The sequence below is a fragment of the Stylophora pistillata genome, chromosome 2 (assembly GCF_964205215.1).
Source record: "Stylophora pistillata chromosome 2, jaStyPist1.2, whole genome shotgun sequence".
NCBI lineage: Eukaryota > Metazoa > Cnidaria > Anthozoa > Scleractinia > Pocilloporidae > Stylophora > Stylophora pistillata.
Genome location: NC_142520.1, coordinates 18762996 through 18790666, shown reverse-complemented (window position 1 = coordinate 18790666; position 27671 = coordinate 18762996). Strand labels below are relative to the sequence as shown.

At 38.8% G+C, this 27671-nt stretch overlaps 1 protein-coding gene and 1 non-coding gene across 2 annotated transcripts in view; both read left to right on the top strand.

Annotated features, from left to right (window-relative positions):
• The window catches only part of LOC111339894 (uncharacterized), a 449109-nt gene that overhangs the window by 204177 nt on the left and 217261 nt on the right, over positions 1 to 27671 (top strand). The gene's annotated exons all lie outside the window — the stretch shown is intronic.
• Positions 22917 to 27469, top strand: LOC148737559 (uncharacterized). Its single transcript, XM_088747824.1, has 5 exons — positions 22917 to 23074; positions 25187 to 25449; positions 26105 to 26219; positions 26489 to 26574; positions 27374 to 27469. The coding sequence occupies exons 1-5, from the start codon at positions 23002 to 23004 to the stop codon at positions 27467 to 27469; spliced, it is 633 nt and encodes a 210-aa protein (XP_088603950.1). The 5' UTR covers positions 22917 to 23001.

Here is a 27671-nt window from a genome sequence, read left to right as displayed (position 1 = left end):
AGTTAATGAGTGATACTACTAATAAACATCATAACAATTAGAATCTCTAGATTTTTCTTCTCTTCTTTTTTTTTTTGTTTTCTTTGTCATCGTTCGTTCGATTCGTTTTGATCAATACTTCAGAGAAATTTCTCTTTTAAAATTCCACAAAACAAGAGGCTTGCTAATAGGAATTTTTCATGCACATAATGTTTGAAGAAAGTAGAAAACGGGAACAGTTAAGAAACTTATTGTCCCGTCCAATTTTGATTAATAATGAATGACAATAACAGTAAAACTTCACAGTTTTGGCTCTGCAAGAACCTAAAAGCATTAGAGATGAGAAACTCATGGTTCTTGCATTTGTTTCACTTTATTGAATATCTTATCAAAGAGCAAACTACCGTGAGAGCGGGTTAAAAATGTTCTTTTTTGACAAGACTGTGAACTGGCCCGCCGTCGCCGCCCGATACTCTCTTTCATATCAATATTTTGTGTATAAGAAGCGATGGTAAAGAATATTCTTATTTAATCCCCTGATGAGTGGGCAACCGCGAAACAGGCTTGTCCGGATGAAAGCGTGTTTTATTTGTTTCTTTCCTCCACAAACATATACCTCGCTCTACATTAATGTATTGAGCATTATTTTACGAATATCTACGTTCTACACTTTATGCCCGCTCCAAGTTTAGGCTTGTCGAGCACTGTAAGATAATTCGCAATGGAAAAATTCAACCTCAGCTACTCAAGGAAGAATATTCCTTTACCACCACGCAACGACTAGCTACAAAGACCCATCGAAAAGACCCAACAAATTCTCCCCAGAATGGGCTGGAAATACCACTTCTTTATGAACCCCGACACAACACCGTACTCCAAAGAAACCTACGGCTTCAAGTCTACCAAGAAACCACCCCCCATTGAAGAGGTTAAAGATTTCGAATATGACATGCTAAAGATCATCTAGTCCGTAAAATTCAAGCAAGTTAAAAACTCCTTCCTTAACAAGCTAAAAGAAGATACTGACTCCATCAAAACTGAGCTCAAGCTACTAATCGCCGCCGACAAAACTATGAACTTTTACAAACTAGAGTCCTCCAGGTACAATGACCTAATAGAAAAAAAACATCACGAGGTCCTACAAGAAAGCCCAACGCGAGACCACATAAGCCATCCATAAACAAAACAAAGACATCGCGACAAAATTAGGAATTGACGACAGAGTGGACACTACAGCTAAAAAAGACGCATTGAAAACACTTAAAGACCATAAGCCAAACTTCACAAACAAACCGACCTGCAGACTAATCAACCCAACGAAATCCGAGATAGGCAAAGTCAGCAAAGGCATCCTCGACCATATTAACAGGGACATCGCAAAAACATCCAACTTCAACCAATGGAAAAACACCGCATCCGTAATTAACTGGTTCAAAATAAATCTGCTCAAAACCATCAATTCTCCAGCTTCATTTGCTTCGACATTGAAGACTTCTACCCCTCCGTCAGCCAAGACCTCCTTAACAAAGCACTAGACTTCGCCTCTAACTACGATAACATCACCGCCGACGAAAGAAACATCATAATCTACCCTGAAAGCTCCATCCTAATCCACTAGAACCAACCCTGGCAAAAGAAAGGCAACACGTCATTCGACGTCACTATGGGAAGCTTCGACGGCGCTGAAACATGCGAACTCATGGGAAGCTTCTTCCAATCTCAACTACAGCACCTTAACATTAACGTAGGACTTTACCGAGATGACAGACTAGCCAAGGTAAAGTCTGTCTACGAGCCAAGTAGTTCATCAGACCTGCACTTAACTCCGGCTTCCATATAATGAAGCGACCAGGAGTATTTCCATTCACCCATGGATGGGATGCAAGGTTATCCCATAAAGTCCCCCCCCTCCCGTATCAAATTCGCCGGTACTTATTTAAACACCTCGGTAAAGCAAGGCACCATGAAAGTCAGAGTCGAGCATACTAAATATGAGGCCACCACACTTCTCACATTAAGTGTAAGGTTAAAAGCTTCTTTTCTTTAGAGCACACTCAGATTGGAAGCCCAAATTCGATACCTCCCTCGTTGTTATTCTTTAATGTATGTATGTATGTATGTAAATCTTTATTTAAACACGGAAAATCATCAGTTACATAATAAAAACTAAGATTAATCAACTGCTTTACATGATTGCCGTGTGGGAATCCTATATATCGACTACGTTAAGATTTCGCCTAAAATGGTTAATGGATGAGGCATTCTTTAAGTTTTTGGGCAATTTATTCCATAACATGGCCCCGCTGTAAGAGAAGCTTCGTTTCCGAATAATTGGTGTTTGGTTTGGACAAGGCCAGCCTTCCCTCAGAGTTTCTTGTGTCGTACACAGAGTGATGCTGAGAGAAAAGACTTTGCAGATATTCGGGAGCAAGGTTGTTTATAATTTTATACATCATTATGGCTTTTTGTTTCTCTCGTCGAAGAGATAGCCTCTCCCAATCGAGGGTGGAGAGGTGGTTTAAGCTCGTATCAAAGGGTAATTTAGTAATAATTCTGGCTGCTCGATTCTGTAATTTTTGGAGCTTATCGCTCAAGTAGCCACTTAAACAGTCCCAGACGGGGCTGCAGTAATCAAAATGGGGCATAATCAAAGCGTTATAAATTTGAATTGCAGTTTCTTTGGATATAAAGGGCCGTACACGTTTTAGGGCGCCTATAGCTGAAGAGACTTTCTAGCAAATCTCTTCAACGTGGCTACCCCAAGAGAGTTGGGTATCTATAGTAAGGCCCAAAGATTTGGTCTTGTCGACTCTCTTGATAATTTGGTCATCAATTCTGATTTCTAAGTCGTTACATTGGGCAGATAGTCTTTGTCTTGATCCAATAATCATTAACTCTGTTTTAGCAACATTTAGACTGAGCTTGTTAGCTTTCAGCCAGCGGCTAAGGTTACTCAATTCAGGGGTTAGAGCTAGCTCAAGCTCTGTTAATGTCTTACCATATATCGTAAGATTGGTGTCATCGGTAAACATTCTTAATAATGTAATTGATGAGGGCTGATAATTTAATTTCAGACATCGGCGAGTGTTCTCAAAACAGCCACAACTGCAGTAATATACCTGCCACTTGTAACAATAAAAAGGGATCATTCAAGTGCTCTTGTAAACCAGGATTCAGTGGTGACGGAAACAATTGCACAGGTACCGAATAGTATTCATAACATAACGCTTTATCATGTCAGCGCAAAAAAACTTATAGAAATAGCTAAGACAAAGACAATCAAGATGATACCATTATATTGGAACACTTCGCCCTCCCTTTTTTCCCTGCAAACTCAGTGTATGAGTATGGTCCGTTGATTCCATTTCAGACTTTGAGGATTGTCGTAGCGATACCCATAACTGCAGTAAGGACTGTGCCACTGGCAAAAATATCGAAGGATCGCTTCTCTGCTCGTAATTTTTTGTTTGTCACGACACTAAACACAACTGTTGCTTTATTTCAGACATCGACGAGTGCGCCGAAAATATCCACAATTGTAGCAAGGACAACGCCACTTGTTCTAATAGCAAGGGATCGTTCAACTGCTCCTGTAATCCTGCTTTCAGCGGCGATGGATATAACTGCACAGGTACTTCATATTATCATTGGATGAATTTTCCCCCATTTTCATTGGCTGGGAGCCCACCACGTGACCTGAAAATAACTGCTTACAAATAATGGTCTGCTAATGCGTACTACCGTCTAACTCTGTTTTCGCTACAAATGATATTCTGCTCATGCGCAATAGTAACCACGCTCTTGTGGTTGCTCTTGTGGTCGCTCTTGTGGTCGCTCTTGTGTGAAATGGCAGATCCCCATCGCTTGCCTGAGCTTTTTTTTTACGGATTTCAAATCTTTGAAGTGTGTGAAATTGTTCCTGGAGGTTTCAGCCATTTGAAGGCATACATTTTGTCAATTGACAGTTGACTGTAATTACAATTTAAAGTCGACAGATTAAATTATTTAGCTACGAAGGAAACCATCTAATTTCTGGCAGGAAACTTGCTTGCCGCTTCCCCCGATTTGATCGAATGCTAAAACAATTACTGAACTCGGTTATCGCAAAATATCGGAATTTGTCAGTGTCTCGCAGATAAATTATTTGCCGAAGCCGAGGGCTGAGGTAAGTAATTGATCTGCTCGCCAGATATTTTGCTCGTCCAATAATTGTTAATTGTTAAGAGCGCGAGATTTTGAGCACGTAAACTTGCCAACCTCCCTGCAAAAAAGGCGATAAATCTGGCGGAGATTTGATGTCGTGTAATCAAAGAAGAGAAGGTGCTCACCTTTCCCTAACTCGCCTCAAATCTTCCCGCAACCGAAGAAACGCACATCGTACCGCATATATAACTATGGCCTGCTCGCAAGCTACCATTGCATGGCCAAACTAAAGAACTTTTGATCTATAGGCTAAGTAGGCTAAATCGATTGGTAAAATACGCTTTCACCTTCCTTTGTTGATTTGGGAATATGACTCACGGTTACCTTAAAAATTCAAGCGTATGCGTACAACGTTCACTCTGTTTGTCCGGTTGAATACAGATCTTCCTCTAAAGTAGTTACGTAGGAATTAATTTACGAAGGAACGAGCGGGAGACCAAATTATGAAAAAAACAAAAGTTCGGCAGACAGATAACCTGGCATGAAGAAGTCTTGATTCTTGTGAATGTAACTTAAATAGAAATGCTGATGAAATCTGATATTATCTTGCTTTCCTTTGTTTTTGTCACCTTGTGAGGATAAAAACCACCAATGTACATAATGAGCATCAATCGGTGAATGTACAAAAAATCCACAATATATGCTGCGCGATTGCCTCAAAAGTTGTAGCGTCTGTCTTGGTAGGCATGAGTAATTGTTTGGAAAGTCAAATAAACTTAAAATTTTAAATTTGGATGACAATGCATCCATCTGCGAATTTATATAGACCAATGAGCATTCACTGATACCTTTAGCATTTACTAGAGTATACCATGCCTCAATGGAATTGTTCTCGTTGAGTTTAACTGCAACTTTAACTACGTTTCCTCTCTCCGGAAGAGCAGGGAAGTCGAGAAACGCGAGCCTGTGAGAGGTCTGCAATGGGTACTTGATGTGGAATGGTTTAAAAGAAGTACATGGCATGTATTTGTCTCAAGAGTTGGAGTGCCTCTTAGCCACCATTCACTGGAAGTGAAATAAATTTTTTTTCTTAAGAGCACCCTATGGTTTTTAAGTTGGAGGCCCAGTTTCGATACCCTCCTTTTTTTTTACTCCTTATTGTTGTGACTGATGTACTGATAAGGGCTTCTGATTTAATTTCAGACATTGACGAGTGTCCTCACAACATTCACAACTGCAGCGACATAACCGCCACTTGTTCTAATACAGTGGGAGCATTCAAGTGCGTTTGTAAACCAGGATTTACTGGAGACGAACACAGCTGCACAGGTACGTACTAAACTGTGTTCAGAACATGTCTGGGCGAAAAATCTACAAACCTGCCTGAAACAGAGCCAATATGCATGAGGGAAATCTGATATCATTTAGGGCATGATATCTTCGTTAATGTGAAGCGTGAGGTGAAGATCACTGGATATTGACTGAGTTTTTTGACAAGAGAACGAGGCGTCTATCAAGGCATCCTGATAGAACAGTCTTGGTCAAAAATGGATTAACTATATTGTAAAAACATTTCTCTTTACAAAGAATTAAAAATGACGTTCACTTTAAGAGCCAGAAAAGAAAGCCAAATGTGTTTTTAGCAATGTAAACTCAAGAGCCGTTTATGCTTTCTTTCTTTTGACTGTCGTCTGCCATTTTTTGCGTCTCCATCACCGACATTGTCCAGGAATGAAGAACTTGTGCTCGAGATCAAAGCGAGCTATCCCTCGTGGGTAGGATGGGCCCATCTTGATTGCTTCGGTAGCCAATCAAAATGATGCTAGCGATGATATAGTTATACGTTACTGATCAGGGCGTGATATGAGGACTGTAGGATATGGCTGAGTTCTTTCTGCGCTTTTGTGGACCAAGACGAAGTTGAGTACTACAAAGAAACAAACTCGGAGAACGAGGCTAATATCCAGCCATCTTGAACAACAAGCTCGGTCAACAAAATATTCCTTATCTAGGAAAAATATTTCGCTTCATTTAGAATGAAAGATGACTTCTTTATTTCGAGAGCCAGAAAAAAAGGAACTATGTCTGTTGCACAATATATTTACGACAGTCGGTCATGTTTCCTATGTTTTGACTGTCACCTGTCGCTCTTCGCGTTTCCACCACCAACATTGTCCAACGACTACGATTACACACAGTGTTTTTCTTGTGCGGAATCAAAACGGACCATCCCGAGCGGGCAAGATTGGCCGAAAATTTTTAATTATAACGATTATCACACCTAAGATACATACTATTCTCCCTGTAGAACTGGATTAACATGTGGTTGAATCGTTTTTGCATTTCACAGTAGCCTATCACCCCCCTACCTTCCTTTTCATGGACGAAAATGATCAAGAGAGCGGTCCTTTTCTTCCATTTCAGACATAGACGAGTGTCTTCAAAACCACAATTGTAGCGAGAACGCCAACTGTTCAAATACTAAGGGATCTCAAAACTGCTCTTGCTATCCTGGATTCAGTGGGTATGGACATAAATGCGTAGGTAATATCCTGCAGAACACTATGTTTTTCAATAGATACAATTCCATGGGTAGTCTTTCTCCGTAAGAACGCTCCTAAACGATGTATAGCTTTTCGGATGCAAACTCATGCACTAAGTCAATCTTATGGGTTTGACAGAAGGAGTTTAAGCCAGCCTGCTTTAAGAGTGAAGTGAGGGGTCCCTTTTTTGTTAAGAGCACCCTGTGATTTTTCTCAGTTTGGAAAGCCAGTTTTCAGCTAATTTTCAATGTTATTTTTTATCAGTATAGTTAATATGGACTACTGATTTCATTTCAGACATTGACGAGTCTTCACAAAACAGCCACAACTGCAGCTATAAAACTGCCACTTGTAACAATTCCGAGGGATCATTCAAGTGCATTTGTAAACCAGATTCAGTGGTGATGGACACAACAGCACAGGTGCCGTACAGTGATGCTTTTTCGTATCAGCGCGAAAAGTCTATAGAACTAGCCGAAACAAAGGCAACATAAATGGTAACCTGATATCGTTCGGAAGGTGATGATCGTATATTGGGACAATTTCTCCTCCCTTTCATCCCTGCAGCCTCAGTGCATGAGTATGTTTTGTTGATTCCATTTCAGACATCGATGAGTGTGTTAACAATACCCATAACTGCAGCAAGGGCAGCGCCACTTGTACAAACACTGAGGGATCATTCAACTGCCCTTGCAATCCTGGTGTCACTGGAGATGGATACACCTGCCAAGGTAAGATCGTAATGAGGTCATATCATTCAACAAATTAATTTTCTCGTTTCTGGTAGCTGCCCTTAACCGGCGCCCTCGCACTAGTCCAATAATTGCTTACTAAATGATACTGATCAATCAGAACTAAATAACCAATCTTGTATACTCCTGTATGCACTTCTTTGAATGATTCCATTCAATCTTCGTGCATGTGCGACAAGAAGTGATCTGAGACTCGTATCTCAGAAGTTCGCCTATGTGATTAAATCCGAAGAGCGTGAGCAGTAGTCTTTTGGCTCAAGTGGTTGGCTAAATCATTATTGAAGTCCTTGCAATTCTCCATCGTTATTTCTATAATGATCAGTCTATTTCAGACTCGTCCGCAAGAATCATAATTAAGATCTACTTTCACCTTTAAACCTGGTTAACCTGAGGTTAAAAATAAATAAATAAGTAAATAAATAAATAAAAACTTATTTGGGCATGCAACACCCAAACTTCTTTCCTTCTCCGCCCTACCCCTCCCGATCTTCGCAGTAATGAGCACTACTTAAGCAGCAGTTACCAGCTCCCAGTTGGCTTGTTAACCAGGTTGGTAGAGCATTGCACCGGTATCGCACAAGTCATGGGTTCGAATCCCATACAGGCCTGAATTTTTTTCAGGCCTTATTTTCACTTCTTCTCAAATAATGTTCCTTAGTGGGAGAATTGCTCTCAGACTCACTTCTTTAACCGCAGCTCAATTATATGATTTTTTGTATATCTATAAACGTTGAATAATCACTTCACGGGTTTATTACGTAGTAACAGAATTACTAGCTCGCAGTTGGCTTGTTAGCTCAGTTGGTAGAGGTAATGCAAATTATTTAGAGCACGAGAATTTGCCAAGTAATTGAGTGCGTAAACCTTCTAACCTTTCCGAAGGCTGATAAACTTGGCAGTGATCTGATATTGTGGTATCAAAGAAAAAAAGACGAGCTAAGGGTTTTCTGTCTTATATATATTTTTACGGTTGTTTTTTTTTTTATCATTATCATTATTGTTCTGTTTATGACTTACTTTTTACTTAATTTTGTCCTCGTTTACTCTTTCAATAAAACTGTCTGATTGAATAAGCTTGATCCGCACTCACTTAACTTAACTGCTAGGCCAGGAAATTTTTCTAAATAGCTCTTTTTCTCATAGCGTTTTGATTTTCACGAATATAAATACGCTTCTGCTCTTATTTCAGACATTGACGATTGCACTGAAAATACCCACAACTGTATCCATGGAAATTCCATTTGCGAAAATAACAAGGGATCTTTCTAGTGCGTTTGTAAACCTAAGTTTCGCGGGGCTGGAAACGATTGCCGAGGTAGAATCTCGTGGAGCACGAGATTATATAATAAATAATCCTCTAAACTTAAGACACCTTATAAATAAATGAATAAACGGATAACTCTTTCAATTATTCTTTCCGAGTCACATAACAAAAAGACCACTTAGAAGTTAATTTCGATTCAATTCAGTGAATTGATTGAAATTCTCACGCTAAACTTCTAACCAAATTCTCAAGCAAATCAAACACTAACGCTTCTTTGAACATCTCCAGTGCAAATTACTTACCGACTTTAATGTTTTCCAAAATATTTTAGAAGCTTGCATTCCTTAGTGATCTTGCTAAACAGATATCCTTTATTGCAAATGAAGAAGTTGAGAGTTTTCAAAACAATCAATTATCTGTTAAAATCACCCCTGCCTCTACATTTAGACTATAAGCTAGAACGAAGAGTGGGCCCCTCCAACAACAGTACTCTTTTTGATAAACTAGCTAATTTCAAAATACTGTTTATGTTTAGACCATATTGACATTTTTATAGACTTGTCAGGACAACACTTGACTTGGGTATACGAAATTCAAACTGAACTGTAATTTTTAGTATAAGATCTAGGCGTCACTCTATACCTTGGACAATAATCAACGCCAGAGTCAAAGTCTTTAAAAATGGATGAAAAAAACACCACATGCGTCTACGCATACGGTAAATAATCATACGAACCGTCCGGCGACGCTTATGCAATCCCATATAAGACCATGATGAAAAAAAAGTCGCTTTTTCATGGAACGGGGAGTTTCTCGCTATGATTTAAAGAATAATGGAACAGTTATAATTGCATAATTTTTTGTTTTTTAGTTTTTGTTTTTTTTTGTGGTCGTGTAACGGCTTATACCTGTCCATCGGGCCCCATTTAGGTTGAAATTTTCGACACCAAGTGGTCATATGATAAAAAGTCTATTGATTGCAAAGTAAATAGGAGCGAAATATTATTCCGTCCAGCCCTCCCATTCAGACAATAAGTACATATTATATGCATTCTGGTAATAATTCAGACATGAACGTTGGCGCGAAAGCATTGTGTGGGTCCCATCTGGAGAAGGCATTTTTTGTTTGATTTTTGACACAAATAAAAAATAGAGACAAATTAATACTTTTCTCTTTCTCCCTTCTAAAGTAAGTCTTAAACAAAATTGAAAACAATTTCCTGCTCATGACCAACAAACCTTTTGTTTTTCTTTACTGTTGCATGAGAACATCTTTTAAAGAGGATAACGTTAAAACGCTATACTTAACCTCTCTGTTTCAGTCGAAAACAGTGTAGAAATTCCAGAAAGACACACTTAGAGAGTTGTAGTTTTCCTCTCAAACATTAATTTAAGGAAATTTTTCTCCAGTTTATAAGGACTGTGCTAAGGCGTACAAAAAAGGACAACATATCAATGGAATTTATGCAATTGACCCTGACGGTGAAGGTTCCTTTGATGTTTTCTGTGACCAAGGTAGAGGCCAAGGGGGATGGACAGCATTCTAAAGGAAGCAAAGCGACTCCATCGAATTCAACAGAAACTGGATTGACTACAAGAATGGTTTTGGAAATCTATCTGAAAAGTTTTGGCACGGGTTGGACAAAGTGCATCGCCTGACAAAAAGTGACAATTACAAACTTGTTGTTTATTGGAGAACGCAAAACTCAATTCGTTTTGATTTTGACCAGTTCGAAGTCGAAAGTGAGGAGGCTTGCTATAAACTGATAGTGAAGGGGTCAGGTAATGATGAGGCTTCAATGATAATACACATCTTGCCCAGCCATTTTTCTATAGTTTGTACATTGCTCACGGACACAGATCCTGTTTTAACTATCTTGCCTCGGGTTCCTGTTTCTGTTCTTTTTCTTATCTTCTTTTCTTTTTTTTCCTTTAGTTTTTTGAAATATTCTTCATTATTATTATTATATTTTTATCATTGCCTATGGCTTGTTGTTGTTGTCGTTAGTTACTGGCGATGTTGTTTTTGTTGTTATATCTCCAATGCCCTATCTTAAGGGAGGAAAGATTCTTGCTGGTCGAAAAAAAAAAAAAAGGCGATGAGAGTAAGAGAAGAAGCGGCGATTGAGGTTTTAAAAAAGTATCTAGGAACTCTTGAAAAAGTCGTTTCGCCTCTAAAACTCGTTGATGCTCAGTTGCTTTAAGCATTTGAGGCCTCTTTGCTGGTTAGGTCTGTGATGAGTCATAAAAAACACTAACCCTTCTCAGTTTACGTTGTGAAGATACGTTTTCGGCGTACCAACTGACCTTTCTCGGAAGTTAGTACAACAACGGGGGTTGGGGGGGGGGGGGAAGACTAGCTTTGTAAAGCGACTAGCGGCTAGAACGGGAACTCGTCACGATTCCCTGGTACACGACGATCCGCTTCGAGTGAGCTTTTACGGGCGTCAACGACGAGAAAACCCTTTTTTTCCATAGCAAACTTTTAATTCTGAGTCAGGCCAACAACCGACATGACCTCCAGCTTACTCAGCTTGGTAATCGTAAAACCTTTACAAAGTGCTTACGTAAGTATTGAACTGGTGTGAGGTTCTGTTTTTTTTTTAAATTGACAATATTCAAATAAGAATTAAAAAAAAAAAAACCGAAAACTTCTCTTGGAAGCTAAATGTTTTACATCGAAATATTCATATACCAAAAATGAAAGAGCAGATTCCCCTAGACTGTATGCCACTAAAAAAAGGAAACTTAGGTGAGAATTCACAACTTTGATATTGAAAACATACTCATGGTAATCACAACAGAACGGCTTATAAAATAAAATAAAAAATACAGTTAAAAGTTTCTGCTTATCTAAGCAAGGTTGGTGTTAAGTTTGATTGTAGGAAAGGAAATTGAAGTTACGAGCATAAACTCAGCTGCCAACTACCATGAGAACCAATTTGCCATTATATTTACCTAAAATTTTACTAGCATTGAATTAGGAAAGTATCAATAGGCAACTGCACAATGAAGCCAAAGTAACAATGCAAGATCTATTTCCAAAAACCACTGTGGCTTTTCTATATATTTTTAAAAACATCACAATGAAAGAAACTCGCATGAATTGAGAAGGCTAAAATGGCAAAAACAAGAAATAAATATGCCTGAACTTCCACATGGAAAAATCACTAAATTCTCACGTAGCAACGTCCAATCAGTGACTTTTATGACGAGATATTCTGCATGCATCGCCTGCTAATGTTACTTATTACCTGAACTCAAACTTTTTAAATTCATAGAGCTAGTATATATCTCTCTATTTTCATTTGTCTAGGAAGTGATTGGGGACCATTGAAAGATTCCAATGGGCAAAGTTTTGCCACAAGAGATCAAGACAGCAATGGCCATCAGGGAATTTGTCTGTGGAGAAATGTGGGATAGTATGGTGGTACAATAGTACTCTATGCCACTGCCCTCTAGGACGTCCAATTTCAGCTGCAAAAAGTCGAATGATGATCAGACCAACCAACTTCTCCCCCACCCCATAAAACTACACCGCTCCCGAGTGGGTAGAATTAAGAGCTTCCTCTGATATCCTTTCTGATGCGTTGAGGCCATATCAGTCAGAGCAGTCGGGTTTTCCGCCGCTGTCATTCAGAGCAATCTTCCTGTTCCTTTGAATTCGGCTGTCGGCGTTCTTTAATCAAACACACGCCTTGAGTAGTCTGTTTTCTAACTATCACGTGAAAAAAAACTTGTGTGTTTTTATAAGCTACGATATGATAGGATTTCAACAAGAAAGATATTCTTTTTAATGTCGCCCTGGTCAGAAATGTCTTAATTGGATGCCGATCTTGGTGGAAGAACATAGATCGCTCTCTCTGTCGGCTTTAACGTAGCACACAGAAATTTATAAAGTTGGTAACTTTTCGAAGAAACTGTGGTGCCGCGTCGGTGGGGGCTATTATAAGATAATCTGGTTTTATCAACTGAGTTAATAGGGCGAATCACCCACCGTAAAAATGTTTTTAAAGTGAACGTCTCGGGCGTTAGCCCTTCGTTCGAAATTTTCAGTTAATAGCACTGACGATTAACGAACATTCGAAACGACAGCTCTACCATTTTTTGTGTTTCTGACAGTAGCCAGTTCACAATATCTAGTCTATTTATAAAACTAACTTATCAGATATAGAGATGTGTAGTTGTTGTTGTTGCTTTTTTAATTTGGTTTGGTATTTTGCTTCGTTGTTGTTGTTGTTGTTATGGTTGCTGGTTTTTGCTTGTTTGTTTGCATGATGTTTTTTTTTTCTCTGTTACTAATCTAAAGACCTGGCCATATGGTCATACTCATTTAGAAATGGTATTGAGGGACTGACTGAAACTAGGTCCATGCGTCATGGCCGAGAACCAAACATTTTTTACATCTGGCTTTCCCAACCAGTCAATAAGAACAAATTAGTATAGAAACACCGATGAAGTACCGGGTAAGCTTTCAGATAAAAATGAAAATGATACTTTTGTGTTAAGCAATGATTCGCGCCTTTTGCACAATTTCTGAATGGCAGACGATTTAAGTGGATCCAATTATTCACCATGTAGGGGAAGAGAATCCTATGTCGAGATTCAAAGATGTGCCGGACGATAGCACTGACATTCTTACGAAGAAAAAGGTTATTTATGACTTCAACTTTGTTAATATATAACTTTTTTTGCAATGTACAAAAAGAAAGAAGCAATGAAAGAAAATCCCACCAGAGAGCTGATTGGTATTTCATTGACGTTCATAAAGTAAATAGAATATTACGTGATGGCCGTGTCAATTTGAAAAATGCCGTGTGTTGGCCATTGACACAGATTTGACTGAGTCATTATTAATTTCTAATATGTCACTGTTTTAGGTGTAATTGAAGTTTTCTTGTCGTCAATTCGATTAATCAGGAACTTTAAAGTGGATCAAAATGGTTTTGTTCCTCTTAGAACAGTAATTTCTGAATGGATCAATATTTTCACACTTTAAGGTATCAGAATGATGGTGGCTTCGAAACTCTAGTAATTCCATACTTAATTTTGCATAAAATGAAATATTTATAGGGTGATACATTGTAGAATTAGTGTGTGAAAACGACGAAACTGTTTGAAGCCACCATTAAGTTAATATTGTTGGGCCGAAATAGTTTTACAAGGGCCTTTTGTTCCATTCGGATATGGATAAATTGTTATTCGTGTTAGGTAACACATAAGAAAAGTGAAGAAAGTAGGACCCATCAAAGAATTGGTATTAGAAAATAGCGAGACTATTAGAAGGGTATCTGTTGTCACGGCATAATGGCCATTTTGAGTTGAAATAATGCAGTTTATTACACGATTCGGGCAGTCAGAGGGCCAATAACTAAAATCAACCAATCAAAATGCTCTATTACCGATCCAAGATTCTCTAAGTATTGGACCGGGCACTGTCCCGAATGGTCCCGAATGATACCGCACTTGTGTCCCTCTGAACTTCAGTCGTATAATAAATCTCTTATTAACCAAGCTTGCTCGGGCCCGTAATGGAAGAATACCGGCCCTCGGTCTTTTTTGTACGAACCTCGCTGCGCTCGGTCCATACTGTCAAGACCTTGGGCCGATATTCTCCCAGTACGGCCCTCGCGCTTGGTTAATAGGATATATGTATTAATGTTCTAAACTAGATTAAGCACAATACATCCAGAAATAAACTTTTTATGTCAAATACGGTTTCTTGTAGCTTTATTCACTTCTCTATAAATAGAAATTAAAGGGACCACGCTGCAAAATAGCTACTTAAGAGAGGTCACCTTACTTATTACTCCAACCAGCATATTGCTATCCAGTGCTTAAAAACTTATTGCTTTATAGTTCGCCTTGCATGTCTAAAAAAATCTTGTACACGGAGTGGTCTGCAGTCTATGATAAATCCGTTGCACGTTGTACAACAAAACCTGCATAGGCCAGGAGGCTAGATTTGTCTTCAAAAGTTCGTAATAGCTTTCACTTTTGCTCTCCATAATTAGGCTAAGCTGCATTCTTAGACCAACGGCTTTCAGTCATAAAAGATGTGATTCAAATTAGGGAAAGGGCGTGGGGGGGACGTTCAAAAAGTTCCTCGTAATAGGCTCCTGGAGATATACCCTGTATGGGGTCACAAGTGGATTAACCAATAAACTGAGTTACATATTGATACCTTCAAAAAACAAATGCTAAATTAAAGTGACTTGAGAGGACTACCAAGAAAGTCATATTGACTAGTGGCCCTGTCTATCAGTTTGACATTGATGTAAATGTGAATTACGGTATCGCCACTTTGGATTAGGCAGATAAGAATATTGCAGGACGACGCTAAGTGTAAAACAGGGATTTGAACCATTTTTATGCATCATTACAACCACCAATCATGTTCCCTGTCGCTTCTTATGAGCAAATAGGAGCTTAAAGTTTGGGACTACCTCGTTCCGTAAGTGTTATCGTGGGAAAAAGTGATAGCGGCATCTTGTCGGAATTATAGTATAAAAGAAAGCTATACATGAGCGAACTGCATGAAGGATATAGCTATTATTAATTCACCTTCAGTCTGGTTCAAAGCCTGGGAAAGTTTATAAGGAACTTTTTATTAACGCAAATAGTTAACAACTATTCACAAAAGTGGAGGTGGTTAGTGGTGGATATTTACCTCGCCGCTTCGCGGCTCGGTAAATATCCACCGCTAACCACCGACACTGAGGTGAATAGTTGTTTTAGTATATACTAAAACAGTGAGATAATATACACCACCGTCGTCAATTTGAGTGATTTCTTCGCTTGTCACGGATGCAAACCGGGACGCCATTTTTTCCCGAGTTGCTCGGAGGTAAATAGCAAAGGATATTCGGAGTTTTACTAGCCAATCAGAGCGCGCCTTCAACGCTATCCACTGTTTTAGCTTATACTAATAACTTATACACTTCGCAGCACTTCGTTTGCGTATCAATGATCGAGATAGACTAAAATTAATTCGCCCAGACATGCATCCGTGTCAGGCATATACCTAAGATGAAAGGGGCGGACTTTCCTCAAAGAAGTCATGTTTATTGAAGCTTTAATAAAGATTCAAAGTAATAAGTAAAGAGGTGAGTTTTAACGTGAAACGGTCTAAGCACAGGATATGGAAACAGAGGGTAACAACACTCAATTGCTAGTATTTGTTGACATTAGTGTAATAGAGCGTGATAAGGCAATAAATATTTAGGTACAGTACATTCATATCAAGTTACCATACTGCACTGCGTTTGGTCCCTTTCAATTAAATGACCATATATAGGGAAGTATCATTTACAATCCTGCATCAGTAATAATCATTTCCTCTTTTGTTCAATTACTTTATTTACTTTATTTTACTTTATTTATCTATGTATTTACAAGAGGTTTTTGATATTTCATCGTAGGAGATGATGAATATTACAGAATAGCTTTTATGTGCGATGATGTCATTTGTTAAAAAATGACGGTCCAAGCCTACTTTGCTTTAAAATGTTCAGGAAATCTTACCCCGTTTCAGTGGTTTCATGTGGCCTTGGGGTAAGAGTGAGTATTCTGACGTAAGCATTAAGAGGGCCCATTGCCAATTAATTTCTTATCATAATTTGCACAGCTTATCTGATTGCTTGTTATTAGATGATGATGAATGCTGGGCTTCGTTACCTGTCTGTACTTGTCTGTGATCCGAATGCTATTTGCCAAAATACCCCTGATTCGTATATTTGTGTATGTAAACCTGGAATTATTGCAGATGGGAAAACTTGCACTGGTAAGAGAGCTTTCAGCTCGCTTTTCCTTGAAAGTTTTTGAATAAGTGTAAACGTGAATAACAGGCCTGCACAACTTAAGCCGAGAGGGCATACGAGCTGATCCTGCTCGTAGAGCTACAGAAGAAACTTGACACAAAAGGGCACGAAGGAATACAAAAAAATATATATCTAACTACTCCATCGCAGAAGCACTGCGATGCTTTCATTAAGACTTCAGTGACTCTATGTCTCTTACTAAGTAACGTAATTAAATCAGCTACAGCGGCGACCAGTTCCCTAAACTGCATTTCAGCAAAGTTTTCCCACACGATGCTAATTAAATGCGGAACTTGAATGCACCTTAGCATATTACTTTTAGCATGAAAACATGGTTTTGCTGTCAGAGTTATACAAAACCATAGTAATGGTAAGGAAATTACTCCTCTAATAAGGTGTAAAATCCTTGTTACAAGGTCTTAATGAAACCATAGCAATGCAAGTCAAGTTTTAGACTTTGGCCGCAGACCTCCAATTAACAGGGTTTCAAAAAATCTTTTAACACCACGCTCCAAGGGACGCATAGGAACGTTCGGGTTCAATTCTCTTATTTACTAAACCATTTATCGTACGTGGAAAGAGATAAAGGTGTTGTTTCCTTTTAGTTTAATAATCCTTTATAGGAAGAGTTCGCTTATTTCTCAACCAAAATAAAATTTTACTTTGACTCAGGAAACTGTACAAGGTGTTAGATGGTTGTGGATATGCGACAGAGTTTGAGCTACGACGTAAGAGTACTTTTTGACTGAATGTCGAGAAATCAAATCCAAAAGCAAACTTGTTACCAGGGTTATCTGGTAAGAGAGAGTATCCTAAGAACGAATGTGATCACGAAAAAACCATTGACAGCCAATGAGGATCAAACAGTGAGTAGAGAATCGTAGGAACCAATCTCAGCTCTGGACCACTTTCGACTTACTGAATGGAAAATTCCTACACACAAATGAACGTAGAGTGAAATTACAGTCCAGCTGGGGAATTCCTTAAACGAATATTATGGAGCCATTATTTTGACGCGGACTGTGTTGGCGTTATCCATCCGATTTTGAATTTTTAAGAGTCTCTTTCCGACCTTACTCCACATGTAAAGCAAGGGCCTGCCCCATGAGTCGGTCTGTCATTAGAGCGATTTCCTCCATTGCCTTTCTCTCTGTCAATATGCTCCTGAAAGAAGACACGCCTTTTCGTTAAGGGTTAATCTTGCAGGGTTTTATTTAGAAAAGTCGTATTTTTGGAATTTTCGGATGTTCCGTGAACATGGATACATCAATACAAGGGACAAATAACAACAAAAAAACTGTTTCTTGAGTACACAAGTGAGAAGGTGGACCTTTGACCACGTTAACAAAAGGTCCCAAACATATACTGTGGCTGCCCTCTGCGTTCTCGGACGTCCTTTTTTTATTTTGGATGATAGGCGATAACGCTTCAAAATGTATGCGTTCTCAATCGGAAATCCAGTAATGAGAGCTGTTTGGAGTAAAACAAAAGCACTTGCGTGCGTGACAATATTTTTGTTGGAATTGTTTAAGATGATAAAGTACACTTTAGAAATTGCATTAGCAAGGTCAGGAACTGAGACACAAATGGTGCCCCACCCTACCCCCCTCCCCCCGTGACCGTGCCATAAATTCCCCCGTCTTTCTGACTTTATTATAGATATGTAAAAATCACACTCTCAGCTTGAGCCAAAGAAATTGAACTGGGAGCTGGGTAGTGTTCGTCTGAATGGCCACACTTAATCTCTGAATCATGTTCAAAGAGTTGTTTTTAGCGCAAGGGTCTCAACAATAACGAAAAGTTTGACGTTTGTGTAAAAAAGAATCATCTCACTTTGCTGAAACCTCAGCCCAGTTATCGCTTAATAGTATTCAGTTCAATTCCGTTATGGGCTATATTTCACGCATTAGATCTAAATTAAAGAAGTGATCACTTTTGAATATCACGCCTGCGTGTCGACCTCATTCTAACTGGTTCCAATGGCAGGGCTTTACACTGTCGGTAGCTAACTAGCCACAAACCAGTAGAAATTTAGTTTTGGCCAGTGGTTTTCGATTTCCACAGACCAGTTGAGCTAGTAAACGAACTGAAGTTGTTGCAACATCTAAGTTGTCACTAGCCACTTGGCTGGTGTCGAGCCTTGGGTGAGGTGTTTTACAATTTAAAAGCCTTGACTCAAACAGGTTTGGGGGAGAATAACAGGCTACCGGAATATGTTGCCATAACTTGAATCTTTGTGATCAAATTCTTGGAAAAAAAAAAAACTTATTAACATATGCCAGGATAAACAGATATCTAATTTAGATATGATAAGGATATAGGTTCATACAAAAGAAACTGCACTTTACCTTGCCAAGTGATGGTGCTCTTTTCGCGATGAATGCAGAGCAGCAGGAACCAGCAATTACTTGAAGATGTCCCGCTCTGTCAAAGAAAAGAAACCAAAGAGACGTTGCCACAAGTTGCACTAATTAACGACAATGAATTGCAATGAAAGACACGAACACGTGCGTTACTGCCCCCAATGTTGACAACGTCATAACGGAGGGGTTTTAAAATGTCTACAGCTCTGTCAAAGTTTCCCTTTCAAAAAAAAAGACACAAAATTAAAGCTCAAGAATTTCATTGTTCCAGTCATAAGTTCGTATGATACACGATCGTTCGCAGTAGATAGCGCTATTTATGCAAGAGCGAAAATCAGATCTGAAAAAAATCAGGCTTGTACGTTATTTTTCGGTCGTTTGTGATGTTTATGTCGTGAATGAGTCGTTTGTATGGAGAGGGTAGTTGTTGACATCTGTTTAGGGGAGTCTGTTTTAAGTTAATAAACCAGCTTTCCAGAGTCAGTAGTTGAAAATAGTCAGTGCTGTAGGTTAGGCATTGCCCAGAGTCCCAGTCAATGCTGTGGTTGGTAAGTCGATGGTGTTCAGCAATGTGATTGCTGACATCACCTTTCCTCGTCGCCCGTCTGTGTTTAATCAGTCTTGTTGTGAGGTTTCTGCCAGTCTCACCGATGTAGGAGGCTTGGCAGTCCGAAAAATTAATCTTATAAATCAAACGACCGAAAAACGACCGAGAAATAACGACCTAACTTTACCGACAGATCGAGACAGACCAATCACGACCGACTTACGTCAATTGAGTCTTACAGCCAATAACATCACGGCAAAACCAACCGATCATTTTAAACGAAGTGGAATAAGAACATTCTTCTGACAACAATCATTCACTTGACTCTGACGATGACCTCCGCACAGGTTGTCGAAACTTCAGTCACCACCACCAACAACAGTCCTTCTCAGGACTACACTCACCCGGACGATCAGACTACACCTTCCCACAATTCCTCTATTTGCTCCGACGAAGGGCTAACGCTCGAAACGTCAGTTTTTATAATCGTAACGGCGGCCAATTTACCATCTCAACTTTGTTGATATATTCAACTTATATATTTACTACATAACCGTACAAAGGTTTGTTCGCTATGCCGTGAAACTCAGGGCCCTTGTATTCCTTTCTTTATGGGATCAAAATAAATTTTCCGTTCAAATGTAAGTTGCCGTCTCCCATATAGGAAGACTAGTCTGGTTTTGCAAATTCGACATTCCTCGTTTTCCAAATTTCTGTTGATTTCAACTTTTGTTACTGCGCTTTATTTGGTGTATCACTGCACCGTTCAATCCGCGATCGCTACACGTTTTGTTTTGCTACATGACATGACACGCCAGTCAGTTTTAGAGAAAAGGTTCCATTTCATCCCATTTGATTGTTCCTTCAAGAATGTGTGACATGTCGGGGATGTCACGCAGTGGACATGGGACGGTTTATGAGAAATCATGGATTTTGGACTGGCGGTTTTTCTGGTTTTCTCCCCTTCTCCCCTGCCCGCGCTTTGTCACTGGTACCAGATCTCTACCCGTCCAGTCTGGCGACCGAATATTCGCCGCGCTGAATCTAGCACTTGAAAACACAAACTATCGCCTGCAAGCAAACTAAATGCTGTCAGAATAATTGCTGTGTACTGGATTAGTTAATTATCTCTGCCATCCCTTCGAGAAGATGTTTCTCCTATAATTCTAGATCCTTGTGATTTTTCTTTTTCATTCTTTTTAGAATCATGCAAACGATGATTGATCCGCTGTGAAACGCATCCGCATACACTTCGGTCTCTCTTACGTTTTACCTGGGATAACTGTAATATTGACCGCCAATAAACGATGCAGATGCTATACAAGCACTATGGAAACGCTCACTGTAGTTTTCTCATAACTCGATCACTGCCCATACCTAGTGGAGCCATGAGAAGATCTCGAACTTAATCAAAGGACTCCCTATGCATGGTTTATTTGATGTGTAGACATTTCAACTTAAACAAGATTAACAGATATGAATAATAAGAATGGGAAATATTGTTGTGTAAAGCAACTTTGATAATACGTATGGAAAATTTGTATCTTAATTATAAATATGAATCAATTGGGACTTAATGGCGACATTATTTCTTTTCTGGAAAAAAAATTAATTAAAGATGAACTTTAGTTAGGAGGCGTTCTGAACAACAGCTCTCGATCAGGCCTGTACGCTCCTCGAAGTTTCACTTTTCGTGAATAGCGCTTGTTTGTTTTAATAATAATAAAAAAAAGTGTTTGCGAGGGGTGAAATTATAAGTTTCGTTTTATGTCTTTCGCAAGATTGATTCATCAACGATTTGCTGATGAAAAGTTTGTCGGTTGGAAACTAGGGAGAAATAAGACTTCAGACGTAGAAAATTTGCATGGAAAAACTTGAGCAATGTTTAACGGTGCAAACTTGCAAGTTGAAAGATGCATCATTTGGCAAAAAGTACACCAAATTATAGGATCTCAAAAAGTAGCCTATTCTTTCGAAAATTGTCTTCATAGAGACTTAAGGCTCCCATATTTACCGTTGCTGGGCAATCTGACGGATAAGGTGACAAGCACTGGCAAAATTTAATGACATTGCGACGGTGTGGGCCAACTGAATGAGACAAAAAAAATTGATTAGAAAGGTTTTAAACGCAGGTAAGTGGAGGCATAGAATCTGTTCATCTGATAGGATGACCATGAGTTCAAAAGTGATGTTTACCATCATCACGCGTACGTAGTTGCATAAAACAACCTTCCACGTAGAGTTTTATAATTCAATAATTGTTAATGCACAATAAAGCAAAAAGGAATATCTATAGCAGTTTCAAACGCCTTTTTAAAACTACTCGTCTTATATCCAAAATTGAACAAATTGAGTTTTTTGTGGTAGATATTGTCGTCTAAACCAGTTTTTTCAAGAAATGGTTCCCACCAATAACGTAGCTCCATTTTCTGCGTTTAAAAGCACACACAACCCACAATTCCTCTATTCGCTCCGACGAAGGGCTAACGCTCGAAACGCCAGCTTTTATAATCGTAATGGTGGCCAATTTACCATTTCAACTTTGTTGATATATTCAAATTATTTCGTTACCCCCACCGACGCAGCCCCAAACAGTTTCTTTAGAAACTATCAGCCTTTATTCATTTTTCAATAAAAGATGCGGAAACTCCCGGTTTAAAATTTGTCATTCGCAATCGTTGGGTTGGGGCATTTGACAGTGCACTCTCCATATATCGGTTGGGCAATGTACGACTTCTCGTCGAGAGAAAGTTTTTTCCTTTTTTCTTTCCTCATGAAAATTGTTTAGGGTAATATTCAACATTCATAGTTTGGTTGTTCTCCAATCCTCTTTTTTTGTGTCGCCACAAGCTAGAACTGATTTATGGGTAGACCGTCCGTGTGAACTGCGATCGAAAGAGTCGAGCGCGCTCACGAAATTCTCTCTTGCTACAAGTTAAAAGATGTACTTAGTCATTTCACAAACAAAATATGGAAACTTCACTTGGAATCAGAGGAGAACCTTCTCTTCGACTTTAATTTGCATATGAAAAACTCACTAAATTGAAGAAAAGAATACTTAAACTGCAGGTGCAATCGGGCTGAAAAAAAAAAACCCTCAGCGAGAGCGACACTTAATTAAAGACTATGCCTCATTGAGGCTATGATCTCTAGAATTTTGTTCTAAAATTTCTCAGGAAATCTGGTTACCACAGAGATATCAATTTGAATATTTAGGCTTTTTTGTGTGCTTGTACTTTTACAGTTTAACTGAAAATGTCTTTTCTCATTTGATGCTGCTTATAATTACTAAAACAGGTACACGACGATTCCTTAAGGATATAGAGTGAAAGGTGCAAATAGCTGCCTGAGGAGAAAACTAACCACATTTACTGTTTCAGCACACATTAATTAATCTCAGAGCGTCTCTGTGACGGGTGCTGAAAAATCCTTCATATATCACGACCACATGTGATTGGCTAACACATTTCTAGGGAGTGTAGCCTTAATTGGTGGTACATCTCACTCAACAAACTCTTGTTAAGCTCTTCGGTTTGCTCAACAGCTCCAAAACATCGAAAGGATTTCTTTTCAGCTGGTTTTTCGCGGACATGGGAGTTTTTCTCCTCTTGTTCCCTATCTCTGTGGTTCTTTCCCTCGGACAATTTCAGTCCTGCCCAGATGGTATGTTTTTAAGCTGAAATTTTTGGATAAGAAACCTTTACTATTCTGCTCTTAATTGTTCAGCCAAGCAATATATCAAAAAAAAGAAGAAAAAAAAAAGGAAAGCCTTCCTTCATTTTACATTTTCCTGTAGAATAAGAAGCTCTCTTTGGGTACATAATTATACGCTGGTGTCATAGTTTGTTGACATCATTTGTTTTTAATTGAAGAAAATTTTCGCAGTAAAAATTTATACACCTCGAAAACATATTGCCGACAGTAGTTAAACATGTACTAAAGCGAGTGTCGTGTAATCTTTAGAACTCGGCATTCGAGGCAAATTATCTCCGTCATACCAACCTTCCTGTGTTATGTATTACGCAATTTTGGAAGCCTACTGAGTAAGTTTTTTCAAAGCTAATAACAACAGCGAGAAAGTTTTTGAAATGCAGGCAGAGCAATTATGTTTCCAATAATGCAAAAGGAATACTGGCTACGAATGAGCGGGAACATGAAAACTTCTGACCTGACAGGTGGCTAAGAGATAGACGATATGGATGTCTAACCATGAACATATTGAAATTAGTTGTATTTCACAACTCTTTATTAGTACATTTTCATAATTCAATTGAGATTGATGCACAATGAAGCGCAGGGAAGATTTTAATCTTCAATAGCGGTTTCGGAGGGTTTTTCGGATATTAATTCACCATGGACACGTTTTACCTAAACCAAGTTTAATTGATATAGACAATGAGAGCAACAAAACAGAACAAAAGCAAAATAAAGATCACAATGTAAAATTAAGAATTTGTTCGTGCTTGGCACGTGCAAATGGTAAAATGGATGTACCGCAGCAGGAAGTTTGTAGAGCACGTGGGTAGCATAAGAGTTAAATGAGGTGAGGCCAAGAGATATTCTAAGACCAATACTTTTCCGAAGAAGTGCTAAATTTTCTGCTTGGAAGCGAAAACCGAACGAATTTCCGATATTTACAACATCTGCGTAATGCATTTAGCATGCTTGAATCCTTTTTTGCTAAAATTTACGATGAGAATGTGTAGCTTCGTGTTGAAAACTGTAAGATGTTAAGACAAAATAATCAATTCAACAACACTCAAATATTTCGTACTATTTTAAAGAAGAGTAAGAAAGCTCAGATTCCTTGCTACGGCCATAAATCCTCCCGCGTTTAGGAATAACATATTGTCAACTCTAAAGCTATTTTCGTCTATTCACAGAGCTAAAAAATCATTGTTTTCTTATGCAAATATCTACTTTTGTTGAGCTTCGAAAGATGTACAGTGTATCTCAATCGGAGAGAGAGAGCTCGGCTAAGCTGGACGGGAACTTACCAACTGAAGTGAACTGCACACGTCGTGTTATGTATATGTTGTAGTTCAATTTTATCCTTGGTTCAAATTTTATTTCCCTTTGTTCTCGGTCATGTTAATGTATGATAATGAGTTTGAAACAAAGGAAAATAACATTTGAACCAAGGATAAAATTGAACTACAACATATACACGGCCATGCCTACGTAGAGATGTTCATCAGGGTGGCTCATTAGAAGTTAAGTAGGATTTTCACGCGCGCGTTATCATAGCAACTTTTAAGATAGGTGAGGAAAATGTGATTTGAGATATTGGGCACAAGTTGGGAGTTCATGATTGAAACTTCTTGCCTCTTTCATCATTGAACAGTAATGGAGTTATTGAGTTTTCTGGGCGCGAATTATCTTCGGAGGTTGGGCTCGTCAAAGGTACACTTTGCAATTTTCGGTATCATTTTTATCAACTGTGAAGCTAGTTGTTCCAGGTGTCCCGCAGAAAGTAGTTGCAAGGGAAAAAAAGAGAGATATACTTTGTTTGATGTAAGCTGGGGCAACAGCGGTAAACAGAAAAGAAAGAAAAAACTTATCTGGCTTTTGGAGGTCACACTATCCTTTTCTAGAGATCTTTTCGGCTCGAAAAAATAAAGAATATGTATGTAATTTGATCTTGGTATCTTAATGAATATATCGGAACTATTAATATAAGTACCAAGCGCTTGGAAGGTGAGTTTAACAACAACTGAGACCTTTAGAATTCACGAGCCATGTCGCTATTTAACTTTTAATGATTTGTATTTTTAGATCAATGCCGTATATTAGCATTTCCATCGACTCTGTTCTTCGTGGGAGAACGTCTCATTAACCACACCATAGCAAACATCAGTGTGATTGACAGAGATACATGTGAATATCGTTGCTACCTGGACTATAACTGCGTCAGTGTTAACTTTTATTTTGGAGAAAATGGAGCAGAGGCACACAACTGTGAACTGAATAACTCAACAGCTAAAGAGTATGAGGAGGATCTGGTAAAAGCAGTGAACTATGTTTATCATGGAACTAAGGTACATGGACGAGCTGTTAATTAAATGTCAATTGCACCTCTCTCTTTAGGTCTTTCGTGAGAGCTGAGGGGTACTTTCATCCATTACTTCTTATTTTTACATAATTTTAACCGCGTGCTAGCGTCGTTACAGATCTTTTGTAAATAAGCAGTTACCAAAAACAAAAATCCTCTCAGTGCCTTGAGGACACCTAACTCTATTAACAGTAGCAAGTAATTTTTCGTATTCATTTTAGAAACCATGCTCACCAGCATTGAGTAAAAAATTGATCAATCTCTTTTTTCTAACAAAGACAATTACAACCTTGCTTCTAATAAGAAAATTCTTGTGAGTAAAGGTAAGTGTAATGGTCATTTTAAGGCATATCTGCACAAGGCAGTTTTATTCCTTCGTTTTCGAAGTTTAAAAGCAATCGAAAGAATTAGATCCATCAAATGGCTCAGAAGATGCTCACAACTATGGACATAATGACAGAGTTGAGCTACGACAGGAGTTACTAAGTGCGGTTCTTAGGAACGTCACTCTACTCTTTAAATCCTGTCCAAAGACGCCCCTTCTCGATTTATTTTTCGCGCTCAAGTTCTCGGCGAAATGTAGGAGAGGGCTGTGAAGATAGCAGACACCTATTTGTGACATGCTTTTTTTTTATTTTAAGAATTATTGCCATCGATCACCATGCCAAAACAACGGCACTTGCCAGTCGGGATTTACAAAAAAACGATATCGATGTTTATGTGCGTCTGGATTTACTGGCCACGATTGTGAAGAGGGTAAGACTTAAAATGATAAAAATCAATTTTGTAACTGATTGAAACACAGTGGTCCATTTCTTCGGATGGTTTAAGATTCAAAATCAGCTGTACTTATTTCACGCGTTAAATGTGACTTAGTGAGGGAAAAGGAGGGTAGGGGTGCAATTTCAATAAATTTCTCTTTTCCTCATTTCTGGGTATTGTGTCTTATTTAGAGTGAACAGGAATAAACTAAGGCCAGTTCCATTAGTTATAAAATTAGTTATAAAATTCGTATTACTCTCTAGATATCCTTCAGTGCAGTCGTTCGACATCTATAAGAGCTCAAGCCACCTCCATTAGGACCAACCTATTTCAGGCATTCAGTAGAAAAGTAAAGCAATGGATTTAAACTCTCCTATCCGCAGAACCGGCACTTTTCACTCGCTAGCTTCGTCACATGCATCTAATGACAAATAGCAAAACTCTTTACATTAGTACCCCTCTTGCGACCTTAATTCTTAAGTTTTTTGGTGAAAGATTTGTCGTTTCTATTTCAGAAATCAACGAGTGTTGATCATACTCATACTCACAACTGCAACAATACAAACGCCAATAGTTAAAATACCAAAGGATCATTCAAGTGCATTTGTAATCCTTGTTTCAGCGGGGATATTGACAATTTCCCAAGTAATGAGCATTGTTCAGAGCATGATGGCTAGTCCAAACTAACCTATGGTAGAAAAAAACCTTTCCTAATCCTAAATATGAGGTAATTCGACTATCATATTTGGGATAATAAGCCCTTTTCCCGTCAGCACTGGATTAACATGCGGCAGAAGCGGTTTTCCTTTGCAAATTAGCAAATCCCTCTGCAAATTGTCTATATCCCAGCTGAATCCTGGATTCAGCTGGGATATAGACAAGTGCACAGGTATTTATTTTTAAATAGCATTGTTCAGAGCATGATGCCTGCTCCTAACTAGCCTTTGGTAGAAATACGCGTTTTAAAATCCTAATTATAAGTAACAGGTTTCAAATATTAAGCCTTTCTCACTGCAGAACTGGATTAACATGCGGCAGAGTCGGTTTTCCATTGCAAATTAGCAACTCCCCTCGCAAACGTAAGTACTGAGTACCTGACATGACATAATATAAGATACGTACATTTATATCTTCTTCTTTGAGGTTAGAATGAGTTTGAGCCACCCTCCATTGTTAATGTAAAGTCTGTTCACGAGCCAATTGGTTCATCAGAACTGCACTTAACTCCGGCTTCCATAGCATGAAGCGACCAGGAGTATTTCTACTCCCCCATGAATGGGATGCAAGGTTATCCCATAAATTCCCCCCCCCCCCCCTCCCGTATCAAATTCGCCGGTACCCATTTAAACGCCTGGGTGAAGAAAGGCACCATGAGAGTCAGAGTCGAGCACACTAAATATGAGGCCACAACACCTCTCACATTGAGTGTAAGGTTAAAAGCTTCTT